The 21,855-nt window shown below is 28.4% G+C and overlaps 3 protein-coding genes across 10 annotated transcripts in view; 1 reads left to right on the forward strand and 2 right to left on the reverse strand.

The window, feature by feature from the left end:
• The window catches only part of LOC145184630 (putative sodium-coupled neutral amino acid transporter 10), a 175,894-nt gene that overhangs the window by 93,840 nt on the left and 60,199 nt on the right, over positions 1-21,855 (reverse strand). The window contains exons 2-12 of one of the 2 annotated variants that reach the window (XM_090092241.1): positions 14,315-14,473; positions 14,082-14,199; positions 13,058-13,103; positions 11,744-11,837; positions 11,487-11,624; positions 10,932-11,053; positions 10,719-10,821; positions 8,185-8,284; positions 5,819-5,910; positions 5,498-5,731; positions 4,762-5,375 (exon numbers count right to left, since the gene is read on the reverse strand). The exons of the other annotated variant lie outside the window; for it this stretch is intronic. Of the exons in view, the coding sequence (XP_089948367.1) occupies positions 4,944-5,375; positions 5,498-5,731; positions 5,819-5,910; positions 8,185-8,284; positions 10,719-10,821; positions 10,932-11,053; positions 11,487-11,624; positions 11,744-11,837; positions 13,058-13,103; positions 14,082-14,199; positions 14,315-14,398 (1,563 nt within the window). The 5' untranslated portion in view covers positions 14,399-14,473 and the 3' untranslated portion in view covers positions 4,762-4,943. Of the gene's footprint in view, positions 1-4,761; positions 5,376-5,497; positions 5,732-5,818; positions 5,911-8,184; positions 8,285-10,718; positions 10,822-10,931; positions 11,054-11,486; positions 11,625-11,743; positions 11,838-13,057; positions 13,104-14,081; positions 14,200-14,314; positions 14,474-21,855 lie in introns of those variants that run through there. 2 annotated transcript variants of the gene reach the window in all.
• Positions 1-21,855, reverse strand: part of LOC145184712 (exportin-6-like) — a 138,534-nt gene that overhangs the window by 56,480 nt on the left and 60,199 nt on the right. The gene's annotated exons all lie outside the window — the stretch shown is intronic.
• LOC149885551 (uncharacterized) lies at positions 14,623-19,339 on the forward strand. 3 transcript variants are annotated; one of them, XM_090092264.1, is made up of 3 exons: positions 14,627-14,905; positions 18,320-18,535; positions 18,741-19,339. In XM_090092264.1, exons 1-3 carry the CDS (start codon positions 14,752-14,754, stop codon positions 18,764-18,766), a joined length of 396 nt encoding a protein of 131 aa, XP_089948390.1. In that variant the 5' UTR covers positions 14,627-14,751; the 3' UTR covers positions 18,767-19,339. The 3 variants fall into 3 exon arrangements, with proteins under 3 accessions (XP_089948388.1, XP_089948390.1, XP_089948389.1); XM_090092263.1 differs by having other exon boundaries at positions 14,628-14,905; positions 18,822-19,339; XM_090092262.1 differs by having other exon boundaries at positions 14,623-14,905; positions 18,320-19,339.

Raw genomic sequence — 21,855 nt, forward strand, 5'->3', positions numbered from 1 at the left:
AACCCAAAGCTTTAACAGATCTTTGCAATTGAACATTTTCACGAAGTCCAAAAGAAGTTGAAAAATATGTAAACGAATTTTTTCTTTTTTCTTTTTAAATCATCAAGAATATATCAGTGATCACTTGTGAAAAAGAATTTAAAAACCTGTATAAAAATAGTGTTTAGCTTAGATCTACGTTTGGAGTACAAAAAGATAGTAATCCATCGAGCATCCACAGTCTTCAATTCCGAATCGGCTTAAATTAATTCAATCCAAATCAAGAATGCAATACTTGTTTTTACGTTGTTTTTATTTTTGTTTGTTTTGTTTTGTCTTCAATAAAAATCAAAGCAAATTCAAACTCAAATTCAAACTTAGTAAAATTCAAAATCAAACTCGAAATTAAATAAATTTCGAGCTGAAAATTTGCAATAGAAAAGTTAATATTTTAAAGTTTTATTTATACGGCAAATCAGTGACCAGTTAATTTATTTAGTTTACTTTTTATCTTGAGTAAAATAAGTTTCCCTTTTTGTTATTTTAATTTCTATTTTTATTGGTGAATGTTTTTTCGTTGTTTATTTATTTAACAACTTTTTATTTTTCTTTGTGAAAACGGAAATTATAATAATCAAGTTCCATACACCAGAGCCTTGTTTTCCCAAAACAAGGCTCTGGTGTATGGAATTTTTTCGTAAAGTCATATAGCTAACGAATCAATCAAATGAAGAGTTTCTAGTGTGCTTGTCTCATCATTCACATGAGGACCATTTACAATTTTATCATCAAAAAATATATGAACAAGAACTTTTGCCTCTTTTCTCCAAACTGAAAAAACAACCTTTCAAAGATTTAAAAAAACAACAACTGAAACTTGAAGGATTAAAAAAAAAAAAGCGAAATTTTTGAAGATAAAGATGAAGAATATGCAGATGATAATGATAATTTTAATTACATTGATGATGAATGGTTTCAAATTCTCAATGATCGTAAACATATTACAAAATCCTCGACAAATAAAACAAAAAATTAGTGAAAAATTTTGACGTCGAACCTTGATGAAACTCATTGATTTCCACAATTTTGATGGAGCTCGTTTGTTTCTGCAACTGAACAGTTGCTTTAATTTAAACCGTGTACTCAAATAAAAAAAAAAAAAAAAAATTCAGAAGCTGAAACAAATAATTAACACGAGGAAAACAATTTTAAAGTTTTCGGGATTTTTTGAACGTTTTGAAACTTAAGAACTAGCCTTTAAAAAATGAATTTTATAAAGATGAAAATCTATCGTGTACAGAAAAAGCAAAATTTCTGAAACTGAGATGTCTCATTTGTGATCTTTTGCCCACCAATGTGCTCAAAGTTTTCTTAATCAAATCATCATTACTTTTGCTTCGATTCTCATTTATTGATTCTTATGAATGATACAATCTTCATAAAAAGCCGAAATTTCCGAAAATTCACAAATTTTACGAAAGTAAAGTTAATGTGCAAATTTAATTTTTTTTTGAGAAAAGTAAAACGAGTTAATGGTGGCTCTTTCCTCGTTCACTTAACATTTTTTGTACCAAACTTGTTAGCCTATAACTAAGGGTCTGCGTATCGTTATCATTCCGATATATACCGAGATTTAAACTGACTACATTACCGGTTAAAGTTCTTATAACGATATCACGTCGCAATCATTCCGATGACACTTTTTTTTTTTAAAATGAAGTACAGAATTTTTTTAAAATGAAGTACAGAAAATCGAATTATATTTGATGATAATGTGAGGATCGTTGCATCTTTCTCGTGCAGCTCTATTATAGATAAGGGTCTGCGTATCGTTTCATTTCCATATCGTTATCATACCGATATCCGATATCATATCGGATATGGAAATGAAATATACATAACGATATGGAAATGAAACGATACGCAGACCCTTACCTATAATAGAGCTGCACGAGAAAGATGCAACGATCCTCACATTATCATCAAATATAATTCGATTTTCTGTACTTCATTTAAAAATTTTTTTTTAAAAATAAACAAACCTTTCACTATAGCTCAAAAAAATTGGTTGGTCTAAAACAAAACTGAGACGCTTCTGAGTAACATTCTTGACAAGCTAACCTCCTAGATAGGGCTGGTAGATTAATCGGTATTTTACATTAATCGATTAACGATTAAATTTCGAAAAATTAATCGATTAATTTTAGAAAAAATGTGTTTATAACTTATTAAAAAGTAATTTATATTTTTTATGATTTTATTTCTCTTTTAATCAGATATGATCTTAAAAAACATAAATTATCAACAGTATCATCGTTTAAGCTAGTTCTTAATTTAGTAACAAATAAACCAGCTGCACTAAAACTTCTTTCTGCTTCTATAGAAGACGGGGGAAGACTTAGAATGGCATTATAAATCTTTTCTAAAGAACTTGGCCTGTTTCCAGTGCTTTCGAGAACTGCAATTTCACGTTTAATGCATGTCAAAACTTCTTGAGGGGAAGATTTAAAAGTTATCCCTTTAGTTTTACCTGCTGCTGAAGCTGTATTAGCTATTATTTCTGCTAATTCTTCACCTTTAGTTTTTTTTCTTAATGGTTCTTCATTACAAGTGTACTCTAACTCAGACTGATATGCTTCTTCTACTTCCTCATGTAGAAATAAACGTAGGTATATTTCTCTAGCAGTTTTAGCAATTTTATTTTTATGTGGGTATTTCAAAAGATTATCTGGAAATTCTGAGTCTGATTTTGTAGTCAGCTGGGTTATGTAAAAAGCACAGTAAACCAGCAATATTACAATTTCTTCTTTCAACAATTCTCTCCGAGACAACAGTAAATAATTTTTGACCAATGTTAGTATTTTGTTCTTTAGGATTTTATAGTAAAAACAAAATAATTTTATCAGATTTTATCAGATCACAGTCTCTTTTCCCTAGTTCCATAACACTTAACTCTACAACATGTAGAGCCTGAACAATATCAGAAATGTGTTTTATTTCTTCTTCTTTTAAAATTAAATCTGTTCTAGATATATCAACAAGAGCCTTTGCAATAACATTTTTTAATTTTAAGAATCGTTTTAACATACTTATTAGCGAATTCCATCTTGTTTTAGTATCCAAAATAGGCTTGAGTTCTTTTCCTAAATCTGTTCTACAAATACTTTGAAGGGAATCGTTTTTAAGTGGAGATTTTCTAAAAAGTTTGACTATTTTACGAACCTTCAATATGATAACGCCATAGTCCTCATTAAACTGGATTTCCTGTGAAACAGAGCTATTACTTTCCTCATTCCAGCATTCTTCAGTGTTGTTTTCATCATCAGGGTCGGAATCAGATGTTTCATTTTCAATCTCATCAGTCATTATTTCTTCTTGAGTTGTTTCTATTTCTAAGCATTTTTTCTTATAAAGAATATCACATACAGCAAGATGAATTCCATGGCAGTAGCAAAGTTGGTGTATAACTCCCATTTCTCGTCCCATTTTTTTCATTACTGATGCACCGTCAGTAACACATCCAAAAACATCATTGATCAAATTTAAACCAAATTCATTTAATTTCTCAATAACAATATTAACAGCTCTTTCTGAAGGCAACGAACCATTTATTCTAATCATCCCAAGACCATAGTTACATTTGTCTGAACAATGTACATTGAGACATAAATACCTTCTAGTTTTACCAGAAGTCCACTCATCAAGAGAAATTGAAAACCTTTCTCCTTTTAATTTTTTTTGCTGAAGCTCTTGAACAACTTTTAACTTAATTGAGTTTGCGTAGTTCATAACAATTGTCTTTATAGCATGTCGATCATTAGGGATTTTAAGTCCTTGAGCTTTCCAGCCATTTTTAATATCTTTGCTATTGGCCAAAGTTGCAAAAGGGATACGATCAACAGCAGTTAAACGAGCTAATACATCTTCAGCTTTGCTACCTGTATTATTACAATAGGTAGCAATACTTGGCTGTACTTCTCTAAAATAACTTTTGTCAAATAAATTTTATGTTTGTGCTCTAAATGATACAAGAAACTTGAAGTTGATGAATGGAATTTAAGTTCAACTGAACAATGTTTGCACTTGTATGTTGATTTGCCTTTATTTTCCAATAAAAAGTGTTTCCAAACTTCAGAGCGGTTTTTTCCAAACGACATTGTAAATGGTGGTTAAGAAACGGCACTATGAAAAAAGCATTGTTTTTGTTTGTTTATACTAATATTTGACCGGATGCCGGAAAATAAAGGCAAATCAACATAGAAGTCAACACAAGTCTTGTTCGTTAAAAAAACGCTTTTAAATGTTCGTAAAAATCTTTGAAACAAAAAAACGCTAAGTTGTTATATTAAAAAAAAAATTAATCGATTAATCGTTTGTTAATTAATCGATTAATGATTAATAGTTTTTAATCGATTAGTCGATTAATCGTTAATCGTTTACCACCCCTATTCCTAGACACGGAAGAATCTTTGAAAAAACAGTTGTTTTTTTTTCAAGAAGTCTTAACAAGTGTTATATTCTTACTTCTAAAATTTTGAAAATGTTTTGCGGCACACAAAAAAATGAATTTCTTGAACGAATGAATCTTAGTTTTAATCGTTTTTTGAAATAAACTAAACCAAACCTAATTTTTTCTTCTGGAATGATTTTCCATAATAATAGCAGATCATTTACTTTTTGTATTTTTTTGTAGTTAGAGTTTTAAATTTTAACATTTTAAAGCAGTATTGTGTTAAAAAAAAAAAAAAAAAAGCTTAAAATAAACAAATATAAAATTGAGTATTTAAAAATAATTCAAGATAAATATATTTAAAACTTAGCAAATGTTTGTTGCAATATGAAAAGGCTTTAATTCTAATTTTTAATTTAAATTAAATAAGTTTACCAAAGCCACCAATTAAATAAGGCTCCTAATTTTTTGCCTAATTTTGCAAAACTTTGCTCAACTATTATTAGAACTTCTACTAGGTCCCACGAACATCCATGTCTTTATTTGAAGTCGATTTAAAAACGTCTTCTGATTCAATCGAATCATTCTGTTTCATATAGGGTAAATCTAATTTTAGGTAGTAAATATTTTCATCTAATTTTTCTCTTTGAGTTTCTCTAACACTATCATTTTTCTCTGTTGAATAATCAGTCTGATCGTTACGCAACTCCGACAGGACGTCCTTTTCATTTAAGTCCGCTACAATTTCATTCAAGCCGATATAAGTATTCAAATGACGATCAATCCCTACATTATCAATTTGAATATTATCACTAGCAACAAGAGATGGAGTTATCTCAGTAAGTTTTAAACCTTCACCCTTAACTTTTACTGAATGCACAGGTGAGCTCAAGATAATGGCCTGTGTGCTGAAAATCATGGACACGACTGACACCAACAATATTACCTAAAAGGAAATCAACATATAAGTAGATTATCACGAGTAACATTTCTTCATAAGAATGTAAACTCTTTTAGTAGATAAAGAGATTTACTAATGTCTACGATGTCTAAATTTATCGAAGATACCTGTGCTCCTCTCTTCATTTGTTCATTACCACCAGCGGCAATAAACAAGACCGACGGGAAAATGAAACACAAAAATATTCCAATAACAGCGCCAGTAATTGTAAGCACTACCTCGATGTTTGGAACTAAGATTCCAACAATAAGTGTACCTGATACTAACCCGAGCGTTATGTACATATATTTATCAGATGCAATATAATCATCAGCACTCAAAATAAGATCACGATGCTCGTTCTAAAAATGAACAAAAGTCTTTTCAATGATTGACTAAATTCTTCTTATACTTCATTTTTAAAAACTTTAAAAGAGAAAAAAGATTACTTCTCTTTGTCGGCTGTATAAGATTGAATTAATTGCCGTCCTTGCAGGAAAAACAATGAGAGGAAAACTAAGCACTCCTGTCACCCAAAATCCTTGTAATAAAAATCAATAAAAAATAACAACTGAAAAGTACAAACGAGACAAACGAGACAAACAAAAAAGAGATAAATGAAAATAATCTACATCCCATAGAGTTGATTTATTTGGGACTTACCCTAACGAGGGATAAAGTTTTAAGAAACAAGATACAGTGTTGATCAAGCACTCCTAGCACTTTTATCACAATATTTTTCTTTACTTATATTTCATGCAGTAAAATATTTTCTTTTTCAACTTCTTTTTTGTATATCCATTGAAACATGCCAAATAAAAAAGATGAATCAACAAATAAAAGAGTATGATGAATCATTTGTTTTTTTTAAACAAACACTGATTGCTAATAACGCAGAGAAAAAAACGCCCAATTCAACTATTCTCTTTCACAAAAAAGTTAAAAAAAAGGGTTGATTTTTGTAGTGAAAATTTAAATAGCTATATTTGGAATTCATTTGGTTTTTTTTGCAAAAAAAAAAGATGAGGGGAAAAAATCAGTTTGCCCAGAAATAAACCTTCTATATTAGGTCTACATCTTTGTTGTTTCAATAGTAATGAAACTCTCTGAATTGCATATCCCATTCATGTGCATTGAAAACCATTCAGGAATTAAAGAAACAGTAGTATTGCTTACAAAAGCATTCTGGGTAACCTAGTGCTACTGATGATACAAGGTACTTGGCAAAAATGATTGAACAGTACTTAACAGTTGCTCTTGTAAAACATGTATCAAGGCATTGTAAACAGGAGGTAAATCAACTGAAAGCTATGCTGCTGCCGAAAAAAAATTGCAAAAATTAACAGATTGAATAAAGAAGATAAAATTTTGCAGAGAGATCTCAATAATGACTGATCATGAGCTAAAAGAGTTATTGTCCAAATATGTGTGAATGATGATACCCAAAATGCTTATCTACAAATTTCTGTAGTTATACAGTGACTTTTAAAAATATAAGGATAGATTTTTAGTGATTACTTATTTCCATGCTTTTTAAAAAAATAAAAAAAAAGAAGAGAGATTTTTTAAATATTTTTTATTTGGAATAAATTGTCTAACCAAAATAAAAAAAATAAAAATAAATAAAAAATATCCTTTTGGAGCCAAAATCAATTAAAAAGAGAATCAGGCCAAAGAACTATAATAATAAAAAAAAATGTCAAAAATCTAATGTCATGCTTTAATTCAGTATCTTGCATGACCACCAAGTGCTTTTACGCAGGCTCAAATATGTTTTGGAATAGATTCAATCAGATGCACACATAATTGCTATGGAATTTCATTATAAATTTTTTCTGGTGCAAGCTTCAATAGCGTATTGCTCTCCACATTCTCTCTTGATAATTTCTTGTCCATCCATGACCAAATATTTTCAATAGAATTCAGATCTGGTGATTGTGCTGGCCAGGGTAGAAGAATAATATGTTGCCTTTAAAACCACTCTTTCACCGAATTGGCAGTATGTGCCATTGTGTCATCCTGTTGGAAAATCTATTTTATCCCTTCCAAAAAATGATCTAGCAGTAGGTAAAATTTTTTTTTCTAAGGACTCTTTGTAATTCTACTGGTTAATTCTTCCTGTATAAAAAATTTAAAAATCTCCTGATGAAGAATGCATCCCCATATACCTATCAAACCACCATCACCTTGTACTCTTGGTACACAAAATCTTTCCTTATACTTCTCTGAAGATAATCTTTTAACTATAAAATTTGATTTATAATTAACTAACTCAAAATTTGGGGCAATTTCTAGCAGAAAAATATTTTTAAAGCTTGCAAAAAAAGTTTAGTGAGGCAACTTTTAAGCAGAAAAATATTTTTAAAGCTTGCAAAAAAAATGTTTAGTGGGGCAACTTCTATGTAGAAAAATATTAAAGTATGTCTGAATTAAAAAAATTTGATCAGACTAGTAAAAATTTTTATTTGGAAATTTTCCATGCACTATCAATCATTGTTAAATATTTACCTTTTAAATTAAGAAAATTTCTTGTTTAAATTTAATTTATTTTTTAAAATATAATCTAAACGAGTATGTTTATGTGTTTCTCATAAGACTGCTTTTATGTTTAAATACAAAACGTTTATTATTTAATTTATATTGTTTATTTTTATTTTATATAAAAAGTAAAATTTGAAAATTCCAAAAATTTATATTTAGTATAAATGTGTAAAAACATCCCAAAATTAACCAACTCTATTGTAAATATAAAATTAAAAAAAATACAAAATTAAAAAAAAATTTTTAAAGCAATTAAAGACAGGTGCAAACTTACCAAGCTTTATGAAATCAGAGACAAACGTTGCTGCAAAATTGTCCAGAATATCACCATAAATATTATCTGGATAAAAAGCAAGATAACCAAACAGACCCACCTTGAAGTAAACAAGTTAATTGCAGAAATATTTTCCTAAGCTTACACTAAAATTGATAAGTAAAAAAATTTAATAAGTTAATTTTAGCATAAGCTTAAGAAAAGAATTCATTATTTAGTTTCTAGCCATAAAAAAACTACTTTTAGTTTAAAAGCTATACTTAAATAATTCAAAAATCTTAAATTGTAATTTAAAAAAAGTAAAATAATAATTATAATAAGAAATAATAATAAAAATTATAACTTAAAAGTTTTATATAACTTTTAAAATTGTTTACATTAAATTCTGTTAATCTGGTTAACATGATCAGATCCTTTTAAAACTGATTTTTAGGCATGATCTTTCTTGACAGCTCTTGACTTCTAATGAACCTCTTTTCTTACATGCAAAGACTTTGTATACAGCTTTCTATTGACTGTCCATGAAAGGACAAGTCAGGAATTTCCATTGGAGTTTATACAAACCCAGTTACACAAAACGTTCCAGAAATGTTCATAGAATGTTAGAAACGGTCGGGCACATTCTAAGAACGTTTCTAATGTTCTTCGAACATACTCGAACGCTTTGTGTTAGCTGGGAACTTATTAATTTCTTCAGGATTAATGTTAAAATATTTTTCTAACTCTAACAGAAATCTCCAATTTGAATCTTCTCATCCCAAGGATATTGATAGTCTGAATATGGTCATCTCTTTGTTCCCTCTCAACATCATTCTTTGAACAGAGCATTGTCACTATGATGGGCTCTAAAACCCTGGAATGAGTTCAACAATCAATTAATACAGTTTGTATTAATTGATTGTTGAACTCATTCCAGGGTTTTTTCTGCATTTTTTATAGTGTTGTTATCAACTTCGACTAAATCAACTAAACTTATCTCTTAGCTTACTGTATGCAGCACCACTTCATTAGTAGTGTTTCCTTTGCCTCATTATAGAAAATAGTTGATGCTTTTAAAAACAAAATGTTAAGTAATGTGTTATGGCACTCAGTTAAGAATTAGAAAAAGTTTTACAAATCTGCCATCCCAAAAAAAGTTTAACTGCCTCATCTTCCCCCACCAATCTACGCCACTGTTTTTTATTAAGTAATTTTTTTTTAAATTTTTTGCTTTGATTGTTGGGAAAAATGATATAAAATGCCCATCTGTGTTTTTTTTTTTTTTTTTTTTTTTTACTTTGTGATTGGAATTTCCATTTTATTTAGTTTATTTATTTGATTTTAATTCATCTAATAGATTAGATGAATTAAAATTGAACAAACAAAATGCTCTTGATATAACAACAGCATGTGTTATTATAACAGTATGACATACCACATAGTTTTAATAATAATAATAATAATAATAATAATAATAATAATAATAATAATAATAATAATAATAATAATAATAATAATAGTAATAATAATAACAATAATAATAACAATAATAATAACAATAATAATAACAATAATAATAATAATAATAATAATAATAATAATAATAATAATAATAATAATAATAATAATAATAATAATAATAATAATAATAGTAATAATAATAACAATAATAATAACAATAATAATAACAATAATAATAACAATAATAATAATAATAATAATAATAATAATAATAATAATAATAATAATAATAATAATAATAATAATAATAATAATAATAATAATAGTAATAATAATAACAATAATAATAATAATAATAATAATAATAATAATAATAATAATAATAATAATAATAATAATAATAATAATAATAATAATAATAATAATAATAATAATAATAGTAATAATAATAATAATAATAATAATAAAATTGCTTAATCAAATGTAATAGCCCACCAGAAAATTTTATTGCCTTTAACCTCCTAAACTCTTTTTACAAAGTTTTAAAGTTAATTACCAGCAATGAAGTTCTGGAAATAGTTAATAGGCCCTGAATAGACAGTAGTTTCAAATGACACTGGAACAATCCACATATTATTTTATTACTCACAACCAAATTCAATTGATTGGACTGCTTTATGTGGAGGGTTATTAAGAGCACAAAAGCTCTATTAATGTTAAATTGATTTGGTTCAAATGTGTCAAAAATCTTGTATAGAAGCAGTAATTGAAGCTTAATTATACACTATAGAAAAGAGGTGTTATTCTCATTTTTCAATAAACATTATCAATTTTTACATATCCTCTCTTAAAGTAAATCTATTCTCTAATAATTTAGGCACCAATCCAAATTACACACAATAAAATGCAACGTGTGTTAAGAGCACTAAAGAACCTTTTAAAGTTGCAAATTACACACAATAATATATTTACTGCAAACGATCTAAAGTATTTATACACTTAATAGTAACTTAAGGCATCTTAACTACACAAATAAAATGCAAACTTACAATCTTAAAAGAAAAAAAACAAAAAGAAAAAAAAAAAAAACATACACCAATGTATAATGTAGCTGAAAGATCAATAGCTTTATCAATAATGTCAACCATTGCTTTCATATTAGGGTCAGGTAAAGAAGAAAGCATCATGAAGACTTGTCTATAAAAAAATGTTTTCTTCTTTAGCTTTTTTTATATACTGAAGCTACAAAAACCAGAAAAGCTGTAAAAGTTTTCATAAAATTAAATACTAGATTTTAAAAAAGTTACGTCTGGCAAGAAAACGCCATGGCAATCATTGGTAGACATTGAAAAATAGCTGCTGAATTCCATAGCTCAATCTGTTTCCAAAATTTGATCATTACAATGTTTGGCAAAGCAAGGCAAAAAACCTATAATAAAAAAGATTGTTTTTAGTTTGAAAATGTATATTAACCCTGAAAATATCAACACAATATCCTAAACGCTATAGGTGTATGCAACAGTTTTTTAAAGCATTACAATTAGAACCAACTTTTCTACCAAAGGAAACATCAAAGACAATTTTTCACATGATTGCATATCAAAAAACTTTAAAAGTTTTATGATATAAACAGTATGAAAAAATTCAAAGAGTAGCACACCCTAATAAATGTAATATGAAGTTAAAATTTTCTAAATTTAAACAAAATTTCTTTGCATGCGTAGAATTCTTTCCTTATATACAGAAATGAAATTTGGGTCAAAATTTTTATAAAAAAATATTTTTTTTTAATAAAAAGATAATATTTACTACCCTTAAAGACAATATCAAATAATTATTAATACACATAAATAATGGCCTACAATAAGCATAAACAAGATGTAGAATGAAACTGTGACAAAATTGAAGGCAGCAAGACTTGAGACTTTCTTCATCATGCATAAAGGAACCATTACAATATTAGATGCTACCATTAATGCTGCACGTGAATTCCAGGAATTCTAACAAAAAAATAGTAAACTAAAAAAGCACAACCAACTAAAAAAAAATTAGACAACTTAAAAACCTTCATTTTGTGCTTCTATTTAAATTAGGCAATCTTATCAATGGGTCAGCATACCTGAACTCCAACTAAGTTATACATAACTGAAGGAGCAAGATCACCAATAACAATTTGGTAGGAGATCAATATGCCCAAAACTAAACCAATTGTACTGAAACAAGAAAAACAATTTCTCAATTCACTAATTTTTTATTTTAAAATGGTAAAATGTTTTTGTTTTTTTTAAAATAACACACTTTTACACAACCCAGCTTGGGTAATGTTAGTTGTGTAATCAAAATTATTTTGTTAAAGAAAAACCTCAATTATCATGTTTTAGGTTTGATTTAATTTTAGAAATGTTGAAATTCTAAAAAATCTTTTATTAAAAATGTCCGAAGCAGTAAAAAAATCAATCTTAAAGCAGCAACAAAGAGCAAGCAGAATTAGATTAGAAAAGACTTTATCGGAAAAAGTATGCTTTGTTGTCCAACATGAAGCAAATATATTTGCAAAGATACATTTTGCATTTCACGTCATCAGAAAATTAATATATGTAAAGCATTACTGGATGAAATAAATAAAGAATAAAAATGTTATATTTGTAATACAATATTTTATACCACAATGTCTTCACATACAATGTAAAAAAAAAAAAAAAAAACATTTGTGAAAAATGTATTACAATAGAATAAATCAATTGTCTAATTTCCTTTTTTTTCCTTTAGATTCAATAGAATAATTTTTTTTCATTCGTCGCAATAATATTTCATTTTCTAATTCTATCATTATTTATTTTCCAGTTTGATTTTGGATGAAATATATTTGTTCAATTCAAACCTAATTAAGAAAAGGTTCCATCAATCTCTTTCTCTCTCCTCATTTTATACTTTTTTATCTATATCCCACTGGTCATCCTGTAGTCCGTATTCCTTCGTTCTGCATTACATCCATCAACCCTAATCAACTTGGATCCAACTCTCTGTTCTCTCATACCCAAATTTCTAAAACTTATTTTAAATTTCACTTTTGAGGAATAATTTAATTTTCCTGTATCTAATAATATATCCCATATTAACTTTTATTAACACTCATACCCAGATCACTTTTTACTTTCACTTTTAAGGACTTATTTCATTTCTCAAACGTAATACATTACCCCACATCATTTTTATAAAATTTTTATAACTAATTTTAAATCATAGGGAATTTAGGTACTACCATATACTCATACCACCATACAATAACTATTAGGATTAGAAAACACCAAGCAAAGTCTCTAACTTAAACACAACCTCTATTTTAAAACTTTGTAAAGAGAACTCAACTAAAAAAAAAAATATGAGAGCAATTGTTATTAAAAATAATAAAAAGGAAAAGTATAAGAAATACCAAATTTCTGTGGCAAACTTTCCAATTGGTCCAAACAAATGAGAAGCTAAGATATTAAAATTAAGTATTGAAACTGTTTAATCAATTCAAATAAAAGCATACTACACTACAGCTAAGTACTTTATAAACAATATTATATAAATGACAAATATAATACTAAATAAGTGATAACACTAAGCTCATGTTGATCTAAAAGAAGTAAAAATATCAAAATTAACTTTTTAATCAACTATAAATGTGAGATTTAAGTACACCTGGAGTCCAAGCATAATACACACTGATGTGGATCATGCTTGAACTCCAGGTACACTTCAATGCTTATCATTAGAGTTTAAGTTTGATAAGAAATAAAGTATTTGGTCAAACCTGAATAAACTTGCATTGTTGCTGTTGTATAGTTAAATTGGGCAAAAATGCCATGTTTTTCAAAATTTTTACTCTACATTAAAAAATGTTATGAAGCTCAGTTTCATGATCTAGCAAATTTTTAGGATAGTGTTTTGCATTCCTTAGCTAATGAACTTAACAATCTCATTATAAAAATGTCTTAAAAATTAGGTAAATCGGATTTGGACTCCACGATTGTAAAAATTGATACCTTCGGGGGGAAAACCAACACAGAAGTTGAAGTTTTAAGTTTCAAATTTTCTCAGAAATCAAAAAATTTATGCTATGTTAACAATCATTTACTCTTAAAAGGTCTATTGCAAAGTATGGTTTCATTTTCTACATGTTTTTCCTTACTTTTTTTAGTCAAATTAGCATTAGAATTAACCTGCAGAATTCATCACTGTAGTGATCATACTAGAGCATCTAAGTATCCTAGTGATCAAACCATGGCAATTATACTATATTAACTTATTTTTTACAGCTATAATAAGTGTTCCTGCAGTAATTTTTATTGATATTGTTAAAATAGCAACTTTGTTTGGGGGTAGATGCAATTAAAAGACCATTTAAAAATTGTAAAAAAGAATAAATCTGTTTATTTATGATTTGAAATAAGTAAGAACAAGAATAATACCTATATGTTCATAAGTTGATTGTCGTGTATATCCTGCAGCTCGTAAAAGATATTCACAAGTCACCTTTGTAATGTATCCACAGAGAAGAATAAGAATGACTGCCAAAATGATTCCACACTGAGAATTTTAACAATTCATATTTATAACACACAATTTTAATATAACTTCTAACTTCTTTAAAAGCTTGAGATTCACAAAAAGACATGTTTACATATAATTTAGAATTAAAAACCTCTTTGAAACAGTAGGGTAATGCTAATAAGCTGACTCCAAGTATTGCATTTGCAAAATTGAACACCCACAGAACTCCTGCCATGCTAATTTTACATAGTTAACTACAGCGTTGGTTTAGGCTTAACAGCTACATAACTTGTTAATCACCTTTCCTACAAACTAATTTTAAAATTATTAGCAGACCCCTGTGGGGAATCAAATGTGTGTGCGCTACAAAAAAAATGAACAAAACTTAACGTTTAAATATTATATATTTTTAAATTTTGATTAAATATTTAAAGATTTAATTATCGAGTAGGTACAAACGGCGGGGCGGGGCGGATCAGCGGAGCGGATCATTCAAGTGACACGGCACTTTTAATAGTTTAATTTCTGCTAACGAATTCAACCTGAACAAACATACTGCTAAATTTTTTTATGATGACTTTTTAGTAAATGGCTGTGCCTGTTTTGATAGGTAGCATAAAGCACCTTAAAATAGAGGTTATTGCAAATCTTATCGCCAAGAGCAATAATGAAGATAGAACAACTACACTCAACAATCCTAAGGCAGGCGAAGTTTATGTCATACAAGTGAATCATGAAAAAGGTTAGGCAGCAATATTTCAGTGCACTTGTATAGTATTTGTATTTTTAAAATATATTTGTATACTAAAATAGTATAATGTAGTAAATAGCATAGTTTTTGGATTATACTAGTAAAAATCAATTACGATGCCTAAAGTAAAGTTAGACTTTAAAGAAGTTATACCTGTAATCTACAATGTAGACTGTAGCCTACATGTAGTCTACAAGACTGTATATAGCTTTGTTTCTTTTAATATGTTTAAAGTAAAATCTAACATTACTTAGGCATAGTTTATCCTTTACTTAAGGCTATGCTATAGTAAAGCAAGATATCTTATTAATAAATATGTAAGGACTTCTAAATGTCATTTAATATTATATTGAATATTTTCAAGATGTCATTTAATATGCAACATTTTTTTGAAGCTAAAAATTGTCTTTCCTATTATAATTTATTTGAAGATTTATTTATTATTGTAAAATGGCTCCATAACAAACTTACATGCTTGTGTCTATTTTATATTATGTCAGTGTAAGACATGCTATAGAAAATAATCTGTAGGTTTTTAAATGACCTTTTTTATACATGCTGTTTAAAAGTATCTGTGTTATGATTTTAAAATGTGAGCACCAATGTGCTTTCATTGTACTTGCCTGAAAACAATCATAAATTATAACAATATAGTAACTGCTATATTATTAAAAATATTATTATAATTTAGTAGTAGTATATAAAATGTGTATTATTATTATAATTATAATTATAATTTATTAGTAGTATATATAATTTAGTAGTAGTATATAAAATATGATTTAGTAGTAGTATATAAAATATGATTTAGTAGTAGTATATAAAGTGAGTTTCTAATTCACTCGCTGTTAACACATAGCTGTGTTAACAGCGAGTGAATTAGAAACTCACTTTGACAACTCACTTTTGATAATATAGGTATATATTAATAAAAAGAATAAAAAATTTAAACAAAAACTACTTAGAAGACTTAAGACCAAAAGTAATTTTTGTTTAAATTTTTTATACTTTTTTTTAGTATTAAAAATTTTTATTACTATTAAAACTCATTAAGTTAATTTTTTTAATGCTAAATACTTGTCTAACTTGTTCTTGAAACTGTTTACATTTGTTGGCAATGTTGGGGTGTTAGCCAGGAATATATTTTATGATAAACAGAAATATATCTATAATCCCGGTTCGAAGCCCTCATGTAACCCAAACTTCTAGCCCTAAAATGGGTGAGACATATTTTCAAAGTTATAACTTTTCAAAACTTTTTTATAAAATTAAACTTATAATTTTGCAATGAAAATGAAATTATAATATTTTTTCTTTTTTTGATAGAGAATTATCTCTAACTCAGATAAGACTAAATTTTTTTCTGGGAAACCTTATCGCAAAAATCTAGATCTTCCTATATTTATGAACAGTAATGTACTGAATGAGTCATCTACCCTTTGACTTCTAGGATCAAATCTTACTTCTGATCTTAACCATCTGCTAAGGTTGTATCTCTTTACCATGCTTGCTACTTTATTACTCCTGATTCTATTCTTTATCTCTGTAAATCTCTATTAGTTATAGTACCAAAAAAACATAGAACTTACATCAATGAGGACCTCAAAGGTATTATTAATTAGTATGATTAGTCAACAAAAAGTTCAATAACATTGTTGGTTTATCAATAAACGCAGATTAATTACTACCTAGGTAGCAATAAATTTATGTTTGTTGCTGATAATAAAGTTAGATTAAGGTATTAGTTAACTTTATTATCAATCTTAATTAATATATTGTCAATATCATTATTCAATTTATTTTAGATATTATTACATATATGTTCAACATAAATATTATTTATTAATATGTTATCGTTCTAACTATATTATCAATCTAAATTTATTACTATATCAATCTTAATCATTCCACTAATACATCAAACTTTGCCATGTTTAAATTGACTATTTGCTTGCTTAATCGTTTATCTTAAAATAAATAACTTTTATGACAAATCCCCTGATGTTACTATGTAGCTTAACATGAGTGCAGTTTTTGCCCTCATCCTCATGCTATGCACATTTTGTGACATAAGGGCAGATTCGTAAGATGAGAACATTCTGTGTAACTTAATATTGTTACGCAGGCAAAATATTGTAACATGAGGGCAAAATTTGTAGCGCCAGAGCTAGGCAATTCGTAAAATGAGGCCAACTAAGATTACTACTACTACTATACTACTACTACTACTATACTACTACTACTACTACTACTACTACTACTACTACTACTACTACTACTACTACTACTACTACTACTACTACTACTACTACTACTACTACTACTACTACTACTACTACTACTACTACTACTACTACTACTACTACTACTACTACTACTACTACTACTACTACTACTACTACTACTACTACTACTACTACTACTACTACTACTACTACTACTACTACTACTACTACTACTACTACTACTACTACTACTACTACTACTACTACTACTACTACTACTACTACTACTACTACTACTACTACTACTACTACTACTACTACTACTACTACTACTACTACTACTACTACTACTACTACTACTACTACTACTACTACTACTACTACTACTACTACTACTACTACTACTACTACCACTACCACTACCACTACCACTACCACTACCACTACCACTACCACTACCACTACCACTACCACTACCACTACCACTACCACTACCACTACCACTACCACTACCACTACCACTACCACTACCACTACCACTACCACTACCACTACCACTACCACTACCACTACCACTACCACTACCACTACCACTACTACTACTAAAAAAAAAAAAAAGAGGTGTTGAATTTTGGAAACTTTAAACCCATTGGGAATTCTACAGTATACTCGGTGCCATTTGGCTAATGATTAGGCTAGCTAACACCCTGAATATGTTCCATAAATTATCTGTTTTGTTTATAAGGAATTTGTAGCTTGGTATAAACTTGGTTTGTTCTCAGCTGTATTTTTTATTATTACCTCTGCATGTTTTGAACTTTGTTTGTTTGCTTATATTTTTGCTCTTTTTACTCAACAATTTTGGTTGTCCTGATTACTGTCACTTAATTTATATGATGTGAAGTTGTTCTCCATGTATAAAGCAATTTCAATAATTCCAGCAATTTCCACCTTTTTGCCTGCCATATCTATTTTTATTTTATACTGTGGAACCTACTAACTATACAATTGATGAGTTGTTAAATCATGCTCTTTTTAGTTCACACAAAAGTTTAAATTCTCCTTATTTGTTACCAAGTGATGTTGCATGTAAATATTGTGGTTGTTTATTGTATATGCAATGTATATGTGTGTGTATATATAAATATATATTATTATTATTATTATTATTATTTTTTAGACGATTGGTGGGCAGATGGGTATAGGTGGAAGCAAAATGGTTCCAGTAAAATTCCTCGGGCTCTGCCACTTTACACAAAGATCCATTTTGCCACAGTTATACCAACAGGAATTTCAAATGATTTCCAGAAGTTTGTGTACTGTGACCTGAGTCAGACAGATCTTGTTGTTATCCATTACATCGGTAACCACAACCTTGCAGTTTTAGTTCCTCATGGTAAATATATCTTGCATTTTGATAATGGTTTTTGTTTTTCTTTTAAAAGTTTTACGTAAGTTTACTACTAAATAAAACCTACTTTAAATAAAATCTTTTAATAATATATTTAATTAAAATTCATGTTGTGTAGCCCCCTCTCTTTTTCATTCCAAACTTTGCTTTGAGTTTTTTTTACACTGTCAAGTAACATTTTGTTTTTAAGCAATAAACATTCACTCTGGCCGATGACAACAGTAGGCGGATTACCTGATATAAATCGGTGGATCACGTTTTTTTTTTGTAGAACAGTCATTAAACTTTACAGAGTTTCACCAACTCTTCACATAAATAAGTGATAAAGCGTTAGAAGAAAAGTTAAATACAACTGAGAAAAGATGTAAACGCGAAGACTCGTAAATGATAAAGCGATAATAAGAAAAGTTAAAAACAACGATCAGAAAAGATACCCACAAGATGACTCGTCCACTCTTCACATCAATAAATGATAAAGCAAAAAGAATTAAGTTAAAAACAACAACCGAGAAAAGACGTAAACATGAAGACTCATCAACCTGCCATATAAATAAATGAAAAGATATCGCAACAGGAAAACAAGCAAAAACTATAAAAGCTCAAAAAAAAGAAAGAATCTAGGAAGTTGGAGTTTTTGTTAGAAGAAGAGATTTAAAGAGGATTTTAAGAGAAAAGAATTTTTAAGAGATTTAAAGAGGATTTTTAAAAAGAAAAAGAATTTTGTGATAAGAAGAGTATTTTGATGAATAAGCAGTTTAATAAGCAGTTGAATAAAAGAATTTCAAGTAAGATTTTGTTTTTAAGCAATAAACATTCACTCTGGCCGATGACAACAGTAGGCGGATCACCTGATATAAATCGGCAGATCACGTTTTTTTTTTGTAGAACAATCATTTAACTTTACAGAATTTCATTTAAACAATAAAAATATTAGGCGAATCACTTGATATAAGTTGGCGGATCACCTTGTTTTTTTGTAAAACAATCATTAAAATTAAAGGAGTTTGATTCAAATAATCAAAATATTAGGCGGATCACTTGATATAAGTTGGCGGATCACCTTGTTTTTTTGTAAAACAATCATTAAAATTAAAGGAGTTTGATTCAAATAATCAAAATATTAGGCGGATCACTTGATATAAGTTGGCGGATCACCTTGTTTTTTTGTAAAACAATCATTAAAATTAAAGGAGTTCGATTCAAACAATTATAATATTAGGCGGATCACTTGATATAAATTGGCGGATCACTTGATACAAATTGGCGGATCACGTTGTTTTTTGAGTTCATAAAATTTATAAAATATTATAAACTTATATACTTTTTTTTGTCGTTTAATAAAATTGTAATTTGCAAATTCCTTCTAAGTATTATATCGTTAGTGAATTTAAACTATATCTGAATCGTTTTTTTTAATGAAATATAACTCGCTTTAGTAACGTTTAAATGATCCGCCCCGCCGTTTGTACCGTTTAAATGATCCGCTCCGCCCCGCCGTTTGTACCTACTCTTAATTATCCGCTTTACCAAATGTTATTATGCTTCAGGAAGGTTCATGAGTTGTTTGTTACATCCCGTGGCACAAAGTGTACATAGCCTTACCACTTCTAACAATTACACTGCAGGCCAAAAGTTTCCGGACACTTGGATTTTGCTTAATTTTTTTAATTAAAACTCCCATAATTGTTTCAAAAAAATTGAAATAAGTATGGGAGTTTTAATTAAAAAATTGAAATTATTATTATTATTATATAAAAAATGAAATAAAAAAACACAACACTGTTACTATTAAACTATCTTTTCGTCAAAAAATAACCCACGAGTTTTTATCACTTTTTTTGCGATCCGTGGCATCCTATTTGTTAATTTATTTATTATTTCGGGTGTAATTGATAACCAGGATTCTTCTAATATCTGCCACAGGGCTCTTTGGATATTGGGGATTTTGTCTGACCTTTCTGCCCAATTTTTCCCACAGTAACTCTATTGGGTTCAAATCTGGTGATTGGGCCGGCCAGGTCATGTTTTTGAGGACACCATTATCCTCTTATTTCTTTATATGGTTCTTACATAATTTTGAGATGTGTTTAGGGTCATTGTCCTGCATAAAAACAAAACCACGACCAATAGTTCTTAAGCCAGAAGGTATAGCATAGTTTTCTAGAATTGTTTTATGTTGTTCTTTTTTCATAATATCCTCAATTTTAACTAGGTCACCAACACCAGCTGAAGAAAAGCATCCCCATACCATAACTAACCCACCACCATGCTTGATTGTTGGCACTAAACACTCTGGGATCATTTTTTCTTTTGTCATTCTTATGATGTAAATTCTACGTCTTTGCCCAAACAGTTCAAATTTGGGCTCATCGGTCCATAGTACTTTTCCCCAGTTTTCTTCTGTCCAATTTTGGTGGTCTATAGCCCATTGTAACCTTATCTTTTTATTTCCAATCCGTAGCAACGGTTTCTTGACCGCTATACGGCCAGAAAGTCCTGCTTGTCTAAGACGTCGTTTCGTAGTGGTTAATAAAATAGATTTTGAATGACTCCTATTAAAGCCTAAAGTTATTTTCGGGGCCGTAAGTCTTCGATTTCTTTTACTCATCAATATTATACTATTATCTTCAGCTTTTTTTGCCTTCCGTGGTCTACCGGATCTTTTTTTGTCTTCAAAAATGCCTTTTTTTGTCTTCAAAAATGTTTCTTTCCATCGTCTGATGGTATCTTGTACAGTATTTCTGGTAACTTTTAATTTTTTGCAAATTTTACGAACTGAATAACTTTCTTTATGTAATGTTATTATTTCAGAACGTTTTGCAACCCTTAGAGAAGGTTTTTTACCCATATTTTTAATTAAATAGTCGAATTATAAAATTTTAAATTTTTTTAAAGATTTTTTAATACAACCGTCATTAATACCAAATGAAAACTAAACAAAACTAAATATTCTAAATCATTTTAGTCGGCTATTATTATATTATAAATATTTACTTCATGTTTCAACAAATAAATAACAAGACCAAACTCTTAAGAGTAATGTAACGCTAGTAGTAGGAAAATGAGAGTTCTGGGACATTCATACTTTTTCCATACTTAAGCGTGCTAAGTTTTTGATTCGTGCTAATTTTTGATATTCGTGCTAATTTTTATAGAGATGAGAGTTCTAGGACATTGATGTACATTTCCGTCTTATTTTAAGGCAACGACTAAATTTTTCAATAATTAGAAAGTGGGTGTAAAAGTCCATCCAAGTTTTTGAAATAGGTGAGAGCAAATTTCATCATGCAACTTTTTTTTAACAA

The sequence above is a fragment of the Hydra viridissima genome, unplaced genomic scaffold, assembly GCF_058129835.1.
Source record: "Hydra viridissima isolate aposymbiotic clone 2 unplaced genomic scaffold, HvirCarnegie_v1 scaffold_7, whole genome shotgun sequence".
Lineage (NCBI taxonomy): Eukaryota > Metazoa > Cnidaria > Hydrozoa > Anthoathecata > Hydridae > Hydra > Hydra viridissima.

Excerpts from the sequence above, each read along its gene's own strand:
- LOC149885551 (XM_090092262.1), top strand. The coding sequence starts at position 14,752 with ATGGCTGTGCCTGTTTTGATAGGTAGCATAAAGCACCTTAAAATAGAG. Across the intron at positions 14,906-18,319 it reads ACAAGTGAATCATGAAAAAG|ACGATTGGTGGGCAGATGGG; the intron begins GTTAGGCAGCAA and ends ATTATTTTTTAG.